At 42.8% G+C, this 10,390-nt stretch overlaps 1 protein-coding gene across 1 annotated transcript; it reads right to left on the bottom strand.

Moving 5' to 3' along the window:
- Positions 1-8,750: 8,750 nt before the first annotated feature.
- LOC307098267 (galactose mutarotase-like) lies at positions 8,751-9,571 on the bottom strand (the record flags this gene model as incomplete). Its single annotated transcript, XM_079768985.1, is given in 2 exon segments — positions 8,751-9,043; positions 9,046-9,571. Coding segments are annotated over 2 exon segments (819 nt in total).
- Positions 9,572-10,390: the final 819 nt, after the last annotated feature.

Raw genomic sequence — 10,390 nt, 5'->3', positions numbered from 1 at the left:
TGTAATGAAGACATGCTTCAGATCTAAGTTTGTCTGACTGTAACATTTGTCTCTTTGCACCCAACAGGTGTGGCTCAGTGGTTGAGCTTCAACCTATGAACCAGGATGTCACGGTTCCATTCCCAGTCAGGGCAAATGCCTGGGTTGAGGGCTCAATCCCCAACAGATCAATTATTCTCTCTCATCATTCTCTCATCATTGATGCTTCTATCTCTCTCTCATTTTCTCTCTGAAATCAATATAATTATATATATATATATATATATATATATATATATATATATATATCCTATCTAATAAACCAGTAATATGCAAATTGACCGTACCTTCGCTATGCCCACAGCCAATCAGAGCGAACAAGATGGCAGTTAATTTGTATATGCTGAGGGAGGGAGGAGTGAAGAAAGCAGAAAGCATGGTGGCTGTGCGGGTGGGCAGTGGTGCAGCTGTGGAGCACGCGGCCATGGTGGCCTCTGAGGCGGTGGCGAGCAGTGTGAGCAGCGGCAATGCGGCCACAGCGGTAGCGGTGGCGGCGGCGGCAGGCGGGGCATGGCAGGTGGTGTGCGAGGCCGTGGTGGCCTTGGAGGCAGTGGTGGCTGTGGGCAGGGCATGGCGAGGCGGGTGGCGCGTGGTGGGGCGGGTGGGCCGGTGGGGCGCGCAGCAGCAGCAGCGCGCAGGGCTGAGGAGGGGGCGACAGCATGCGCGGCGGGTCAGAGTGATCAGAGGCAGCGGCAGTGCACGGCCACAGAGGCAGCTGCGTCAGCGGGCGCAGAGGGTCGGTTGTGCAGGGCGAGGTGGGCTGGGTTGGGTAGGCGGGATGGGCGGGAGGCGCCCCGCCCATTCGGCCTGCCCCGCCCTGCCCCGCCCGCCGCAGCGGTGGGAGAGGTGTGGGGGCAAGAGGGAAGCCCGCTGCCAGAAGTCTTGCAGGAAATATTCCTGCAACGGGTCCCTAGTATGTATATATATATATCCTATATAATAAAGAGGTAATATGCAAATTGGCCATCACTCCAACACACAAGATGGCTGCCCCCATGTGGACACAAGATGGCCGCCACAAGATGACCAGCAGGGGAGGGCAGTTGTGGGCGATCAGGCCAGCAGGGGAGGGAGGGCAGTTGGGAGGAACCAGGCCTGCAAGGGAGGGCAGTTGGGGATGATCAGGCCTGCAGGGGTGGGCAGTTGGGGGCAACCAGGCCTGCAGGGGAGGACAGTTAGGGGCGACCAGGTCGGCAGGGGAGGGCAGTTAGGGGTGACCAAGCCAGCAAGGGAGGGCGGTAGGGGGGACCAGGCCTGCAGGGGAGGGTAGTTGGGGGAAACCAGGCCTGCAGGGGAGGGCAGTTGTGAGGGACCAGGCCTGCAGGGGAGGGTAGTTGGGGGGGGGGGACCAAACCGGCAGGGGAGGGCAGTTGGGGGTGACCAGGCCAGCAGAGGAGGGCAGTTAGGGGTGACCAGGCTGGCAGGGGAGGGCAGTTAGGGGCAATCAGGCCAGCAGGGGAGCAGTTAGACATCGATCAGGCTGGCAGGGGAGTGGTTAGGGGGTGATCAGGCTGGCAGGCAGGTGAGCGGTTGAGAGCCAGCAGTCCTGGATTGTGAGAGGGATGTCCGACTGCCCGTTTAGGCCCGATCCCACCAGGATTGGAGAGGGTGTAGGTTTGGCTGAGGAACCCCCTCCCCCATGCACAAATTTCATGCACCGGGCCTCTAGTATATATATATAATTTTTTATTTTTTTAAAAATCTGTCTCTTTGGGCCCCACTGGCATGGTTCTCGTGTGCCCTCAATATATGCTGTGGCCATACAGCTCTTGTGCTTTGAAAGATACCATTTGCTCTGGTCAGCACCACCTTCCATTTGAAAATAAACTAAGAACTACTAGATAGGTTAAGATTTAAATGAGATGTACATGCAGTAAGGGCTATAGCAGTTGAATCAAGAGAACTTGTTATGGGCAGAGATGACAAGGAAAGAGTTTATGGAGGAGAAGACTTTTCATTGCGAGGGAAAGGATGCATGTAATTAGGTAATTGTGAAGCACCAGGTAGGACATTGTGGGGCCTCTGAAAAACAGCTTGAGCAATATTTCAAGGGGAAAATTAGAAGCCCCATGCAGAGTACACTTGTGCAACCCAGTTTGCAATTGAAAATCTCATACAAAAATGAAAAACTAATTACATTTAGAACTTGGTTGTTTCTGTGATTGCTATGGTAGATTGTTATTACCCCGTCTGGAATCTGAGGTATTCTTATTTACTTACTGAAAAGCCTTTTCTGAAAAAGATATCTTTCCCACATACATATGTATTATTGAATTGGTCTTGTACTACATCTCTTCGTGGTCAGGCAGTTCCTTTCTGCCCATGTGCTTCTTTCAATGCCAACTGTTTTGCTAAGGGGTTTAATGAATTATAAGCAAAACTAGCAACATATAGGGCCGAGTTCTTGAAGAACAGGTTTTAGCTTTACTTTATTCTTCCCCCTCTCCACTAAAGGTGAAGTAATCTTTATAAGAGATAGCATACCTGCATTCTTGTCTAACCTTAATAATGAAAAGAAGAAGGCCTTTTATCTATTCACTGTGAACAGAGTAATCACAATTTGTTATGGCTCACAGAAACAGGAAAAAACAGTAACAATAAAACATCACAATTAATGTGGGTTTTGTTTATCTGAAACCCCAAAGAACTTGGCTGTCTTAATTTTAGTTCATTACAGACAAGGATTTAATCTCTGATGTCAGAGAGGCAAGAAATATATTTATGTCTAGAGTAGCAACAGTGTAGCTCCAGATCAGTACTCATAGCCACTGTTGGAAGTTCAATTTTCACAAAAACACCTATATATTTTCCACTTGAGAAAAGGGGCTGAGATGGGACATGGGGGATGGTGATGAAGTATTCATGCTCTAGCATTGCCAGTCAAGCAACATCTATATTGTTTTCCTGCTATGTAAGGCATAGTGCTGGAGTCTGTGAGGAATAAAAATGGTTTAAAGTGTCATCTCTACATCAAAAGTCCAGTTAGAAAGATGAGATATAATGTCTGAAGTTTTAAATAATAGTTCCAAACAATCAAAACAACAACAAAAAAAAACAAGTAAAAGTTTAAGACAACAAAATGGCACAAGACAACACATTTAATTATCAATAATTTCTACAGGATGTCAGAGAAATGGAGAGAACATATCACATTGAAGTAGTCTGGAAAAACTCCATGGCAGTACCAAGATTTAAAATGAATCACACTGGATGGATGTAAAAGGCAAAAAATAAAATAAAAATCAATATCTAGAATCACCAAATGGTGCCTTTCAATATCCTTGGGGATTGCACAAGCACTGTGTTGCCCAGGTGGCATGATCAAATCTGACATGAGCCAATGCACACCTATAGCCTTTTTCTTCCAATCTATACTAATAAAAGGGTAATATGCTAATTAGACCGGGAGACCTTCCGGATGTCCTTCCATACAAAGCCATGGTGGCAGGGCTGAGGCAAAGGCGGTTAGGGGTGATCAGGCCAGGAGGGGAGGGCAGTTGTTGTGGGTTCTCAGGCCAGCGGGGGGGGGGGGCAGTTGGGGGCAAGCAAGCCAGCAGGGGGGTGCAGTTGGGGGCGAGCACACCAGCAGTGGAGGGCAGTTGGGGGCGATCAGGCCAGCAGGGAGGTCAGTTGGGGGCAAGCAGGCCAGCGGGAGGTGGCAGTTGGAGACGAGCAGGCCGGCGGGGGGGGGGCATTAGGGAGCGAGCAGGCTGGCGGGGGGGGGGGTAGTTGGGGGTGAAAAGGCTGGTGGGGGGGTAGTTGGGGGTGAGCAGGCCGGCAGGCAGAGTGGTTAGGGGCAATCAGGCAGGCAGGCAGGTGAGCGGTTAGGAGCCAGTGGTCCTGGATTGCGAGAGGGATGTCCAACTGCCGGTTTAAACCATCAGTCGGACATCCCCCGAGGGGTCCCAGATTGAAGAGGGTGCAGGCTGGGCTGAGAGACACCCTCCCGTGCATGAATTTCGTGCACCAGGCCACTAGTATGTTATAAATGTGAGTGTGCAAACAGAAACACATACATTCCTCACATAGTTTACAAATATGTTCTGCCTATAGAAGTTCTAATCTTATGGGTTTTATCCCTTTCAGATTGTGTGTGTGTGTGTGTGTGTGTGTGTGTGTGTGTGTGTGTGACTAAGGATGACCATAGCTAATCCTTAAATTAACATGTGAGGACCAGATTTTCCATTTCAAAATAGAATGATTCATCCAATGACAAAAAACGATTAAATTTCCAAGAAGAAGCTCTTTCTGATATTCCATGCACCTCACTCTATCAATAAGAAGTAATTAGACAACCAAAGGACTTGTGTGCAAGTATATGAGCCTAACCAGTGGTTAAGAACAACAGGGGGGTGGGGGCATGTGTGGGGAGGGGTGTGGGATGGGAATGGGGGGATGAGGACAAATATGTGATACCTTAATCAATAAAGAAATTAAAAAAGAAAAAAAAGAAGTAATTAGAGAAGTTATAATAATAATAATAATCATTATTATTACTAATGCCAGCCATAATACTGTCATTTGATTATCAAATTTGACAGAGAAAACTCAGATTCTTGTTCTACCATATTCAACTTAACTACATATCCAACAAATATTAGAGAATGCCTGCTTTACACTAGTGATGTTTTAGGCACTGCTAATATAAAGGTGAGGGGTGTGGGGGAGGTACAAGGTCTGTGTGTTCATTTACATCTCTGTGTGTGTGTGCACACACAGACAATAAACAAGTAATCCAATGAATAAAGGTAATTCAAAGATGGTGAGGTATCTGCTACTTTGAAATATTGATGGTATGATGAGATGGAGAGTGACTGTTTCGAGTGGTGGAAATGGGAGTGCAGTAATATTAGATGGTGTGTCGGTCACCAAAGGCCTCTCCGAGATGGTCTCATTTAAACTAAGAATTGCATGGAGGCAGCGATAAATTGAATGGAGACTAAGGGGAAAATGGTTCAGGCAGAGAGAAGAGCAAGTATAAAGATCCGAGGATGGAAATAAGTTTGTTCAAGAAGAAGCAAGAAGGCCAGTAGGGCTGGAGAGAGTGAGAGAGGAGTGGTTTGCAAGAAGCAGGAAGAGGAAGTAGGCAAATCTTAGACCACACTGGACACTTGTGGGCCAAGAAAAGGACTTGATATGCCCACTGAGGGAAAATATTAATAGTGATTGCATAAGATCAAAGAAATTTGATTGAATCAGTCTCTAGATCATTATATCTTCTCCACTATGTTAAGACAATTATTGGTACCAAACATTCAAGACAGTTATTTGCAACATCTACTATAAATACAACAATTACCCAAATTGAGATTTGTTGTTTGCACAATTTGATGATTCTATTTCGGTTTAAATAAAAACTATGGGATTTTTGCAATACATTTCAATGCTCCCCATTCCCTGCTCACAACATTATCTACAAAAAAGATTGTGAAATGAAGGAAAAAAGCCCACAATCAGGTAACACTAGCAAATCACCTATTTTCAGTGTCTTTGCTCCTTTGGCCTGAAGCATAGAAACCCATGATGTACTTTTAATCATAGCAGATATATCATTTCAGTGCTTCCAAAGCACATTTAGAGTAGGGTACTTACTGTTTTGTAAGTTTTGGTCATTGGCAAGAACATTTCTCAGCAACTCTAAATAAGCCTGGCTAACTGGGCTTCATTGATCACTGCTTGGAACTATTTTCCTCTCGTTGACTCAAATCTTTGCTTCTTATCAAAACTGGCCTTTCAAAGTAAAAAAAAAGGGACTTGAGATGAAAAGTAATTTCTGATAAGCAGTAATGAGCCTGGCTCCTTCCTACTAGACCCCCTGTTATAAAAATTAGATTCTAAGTAATTTCTAAATAAGTTCTGAGAATTCGCAGGAGGAGAATTCCTCCTCTTAATTGAGTGTCCTTTGGTTGCAAATGAGAAAGTCACAGCTTCGGGATGGCTAATTAGACAAATTTAACCTCACCTAACTAACCATGTCTTAACAAAACCTAGAAAATAGACATTTTTCTTAGTCTCTATGTAAGACTTTAAAACTCTCTGACTTGTGGATTTGAATAGGGATCTAGAGAGCTGAAAAGGTCAATAGAGGAGTTAGTGGAATTGATTTTAGGTATGGATTTTATTTCATAAATTCATGTGTTATTTAGGAAATTGAAGTAGAAGGACCAAATACTGTATATTCTTCACTACTCCACATTTTCCCTCAGCTAGTTATCTTTGGTATTGCCACAGAGATGAAATCCTTTTTAATAGAATTTAATAGAGTTCTCACCAGAAATTGTTACTATGGTTTAAGTGGAAGGCTGTAGGGGGAAAAAGGAAGAAAATAAAATCTATCATTTGTTTATAGCAGGTCTTTTTTTACAAGTTTTACAATTTAAATATTTCCCCTTGCAGATATCACAGGTATCTCAAACTTAGTACAGTCAATAGAGAATTCTTGATTCCCTGCTCATCATCCCACTGTTAATCCATGGTCTGTCCTAGTTTAGTAAATCACCATGCACTTAGTGTCAAATCAAGCTAGATCTTTCTTGATCTGATCTTTCCCTCTCTCAGACCCTCCTTCAACTGAATCCACATCCAAATCCATCTGCAAGTCTTACTGACTCAATCTACAAAATATATTATAAGATTTCAATCAAGGAGTTGCTGGGCTGTGTTTTCATGTGGAGGCTCAACTAGAAAGAATCTGATTTCAAGCTTATTTAGGTTGTTGGCAGAATTCATTTCATTGAAGATGTTTGACTGAGGGGCATAGCTTTTTGCTGGCTGTTGGCTGAAGGCTGCTCTCAGGTCATAGTGGCTATCAGAAATTCCTAAAGACTGTCTATATACCCTTGCTATGTGGATTTCTCCAACATAGCCACTTACTCCATCGAGCCTATGATAACAGTGTCTGACTCAAGTCTGCTATGACAGTTATACATAATGTAAAATTATGATGGGAGTTGCATTCCATCATCTTTGCCAAATAACATAACCTAATTACAGGAGTGAACATCCCATCACCTTTACCATATTTAATTCAATAGAAACAAGTCATAGGTACCATCCACATTTAAGGGGAAGGGATTACACAAAGGCTTGAACACAGGAACATGGGAATCACTGGGGATTAATTTAGGGACTGCCTGTCATATTTTAATTGATAGTCATATATATACATACATATATACATACATATATATATATATATATATATATATATATATATATTTAGTTCTTTGATCCATTTTTATTTTGTTTTAATATATGGTATAATGTATGAGTCCAACTTCATTATTTTTTTGCTATTTATTGATTAAGGTATTGCATATATGTCCTTATCCCCCATTGTCCCCCCACCCCACCCCCACTCATGCCCTCACCCCCCTGGTGTCTTTTTCTTAATTTTTAAATTGTTTTGGATCACATTCTTATTATTTCCTTTCTTTTGCTTACTTTGGTTTAAATTGCTTTTATCCCCCTTAGTTTCTTCCAGTGGAAGCTTAGGCCATTGATTTGAGACCATTCTTCTTTCCTAATCATTGTGATGGTGGCATCCCACACATTTTTATTTGTCATGTTTTTATTTTCATTCAGAATTCCCTTTCGATTTCTTCTTTGACACTTAAGTAAATTAGTAGCATGTTTGTTTAGTTTCCAAATATTTGGGGATTTGCCAGATATCTTTCTGTTATTGAGTTCTAACTTTATTCCACTGTGTTCAGGGAATATACTTTATGTTTAGAATTATTTTTAAATTAAAGAGGCATATTTTATGATCAAAATATCATCTACCTTGGTAAATATTCCATGAACTCTTGAAAATAATGTGTATCCTTCTGTTATTGGGTAGAATATATATATAGCATAATATGCTAATTAGACCGGACGTCCTTCTGGACAACCTTCCGGATGAAGCTGTGGCAGCAGGTGGGGGCCAAGGGAGAGGCAGCGGTGGCAGGAGGCGGGGGCCGAGCCCTTGCACAAATATCGTGCATTGGGCCATATATATATATATATATGTTTCTATTTGTCAGGTTATTTTGTTCATAGATTCCACATATAAGCGAGATCATATGATACTTATTTTTCTTTAACTGGCTTATTTCTCTTAGCATAATAATCTACAGGTCCATCAATGCTATCAAAAAAGGTAAGATATCCTTCCTTTTTTACGCTTAAGTAGTATTCCATTGTGTAAATGTACCTTTTTTTATCCACTCATCTACTGATGGGCACCTGGGCTGTTTCCAGATCTTGGCTATTGTAAATAATGCTACATTGAACATAGGGATGCATATATTCTGTTGAATTAAGGTTTTGGGTTTCTTAGGTATATTCCCAGAGTAGGAGTATAGCTGGGACAAAAGATAGTACCATTTTCAATTTTTTTGAGAAAACTCTATATAGTTTTCCACAGTAGCTGCACCAGTCTGCTTTCCCACCAACAATGCAAAAGGGTTCCCTTTTCTCTACATCCTCACCAGCACTTGTTGTTTATTGATTTATTGGTGATAGCCATTCTGGCAGGTGTGAGGTGATAGCTCATTGTGGTTTTAGTTTGCATGCTCTTCTTTGTTTTATATTTATCCCACCTCTTTTTTATTTCTCTTTCTCCCTTTGTTACGGACTGAATGTGTTCCCCCTCAAATTCATATATTGAAGCCTTGACCTATCATGTAATGGCAATTTGAAATTGGGCCTTTGGGAGATAATTAGTTACTTTAAATCATGAGGATGGGGTCCTCATGATGGAGTCCCTTAAGAAGAGAGAGAAATTTCCTTCCCTCTCTCCATATGCACACAGTGTGGTCAAAGCCATTGATGCGGAACTCCTCCAGGTGTTTCTCAAGCTCCACTGGCTTCCCCAGATCAAATGCAGTTCCTTGCACTGGACCAACTTCTCCTGAAGGAATCAGGGTTTCATCCACAGGCAAAAAGGCATCATATTCTATAGTGACTTCATGGTCATATACTAGTATATTCGGGGAACCCTGGCTTTCCAGGTTGAAAAATAATGGTTTATCAGATTGACTGGTGTGGTCTGACTGGCCTGTGCTTTATAGCTGACCACGAGTTCCTCACCATCCAGCGTGTATGGTACCCATACTTTTAACTCCCCAGGGTAACCTTCCTCACTGTCTGCACTGACCTGTGAGAAGTGGATGCCGTTTGACAGCACCTGAGGAGTCCAGGGGACATTATCAAACCTTCTGATGCCTCCAAGCAGACTGTTGGGCCTGTTGTTAATGGCCAGCTTACACTCCTTCCCATCTAATGTAAATGTTCCTTTGGCAATTCCGTTGGCCACCTTGCCAACGACTGCTCCAAAGTAGGGCTGCTTTTGGAGGATCCCATCCAACTTGGCAAAGCCGAGCACCACAGCTGAGGCTCTGCTCTGCCCGTCTTTGACCTCTAGGGCTGTGATGGTGCAACCCCAGGAGATGATGTCCACTCTCAGCAGGTCTGACTGCAGCCAGAACTTCTCCACTGTCCCTGCCCTCATGGACAGCTCTCCAAACTCAGATCTGGTTACTGAAACCATGGGGGGAGCTTCAGGTGCACTGCTACTACTGGCCTTCGAACTCAGGCTGCCAAACTTGGAGCAACAAAAGTTCACTGGAGAAGGGGTGGGGCACATCCTATGTATTTTTAATGTTAGTTATTTCTCATCTCTGTTTTATTTGGATCTTTCTAAATATCTCCCATGTGTCTCCTCAACATGATCATATTCCTTTTGCTTTTTTGAGCATGTGAGATATATGTATAATATTGCTTTAATATACTTGTGTGCTAATTCTTTCATCTGCTTTATTTCTGAGTATCGATTGATCTTTTCTCCTAATAATGGTATTTCCTTGATTTTTTGCATGCATAAGTAAATTTTTATTAAATGCTTAACATGTTAAATGTCAGCATAATTAGCATATGAATTTTACATTTTTGGATGCTGGATATTTTTATATTCTTTTAAATATGTTTGAGGGTTTTTTTTCCTGAGACTCAAATAAATTATTTGGTAAGCTTTTCAAGGCTTACAAATAAGCTTTGCTATGGCAGACCAGTGCAGCTAGGGCTAAATTTTCACCATTACTAAGACAATATAATCCTGAATGCTCTAACCTAATGCCCTGCGCATTTCCAGGTTGTTCCACTATAACTGATAGTAACAAAAATTATTACAAGCCCTGTGTGATCTCTTGGGACTATTTCACCTGGTCCTTTATGGGTTCTTTCTCCAGATATAGTGATTTCATCACATCCTTGTGCTGAGCAGGACACAGTAGACTTAAGAGAGCACTTGGAGATCTCAAAAGCTCTCTCTCTGAGAAGCTCTCTCCTCTCCAGTAGTCTGCCTTGTAAA

Source organism: Cnephaeus nilssonii (genome assembly GCF_951640355.1).
Source record: "Cnephaeus nilssonii genome assembly, chromosome: 4".
In the NCBI taxonomy this organism is placed as follows: Eukaryota; Metazoa; Chordata; class Mammalia; order Chiroptera; family Vespertilionidae; genus Cnephaeus; species Cnephaeus nilssonii.
This window is presented reverse-complemented; position numbering and strand designations above follow the sequence as displayed.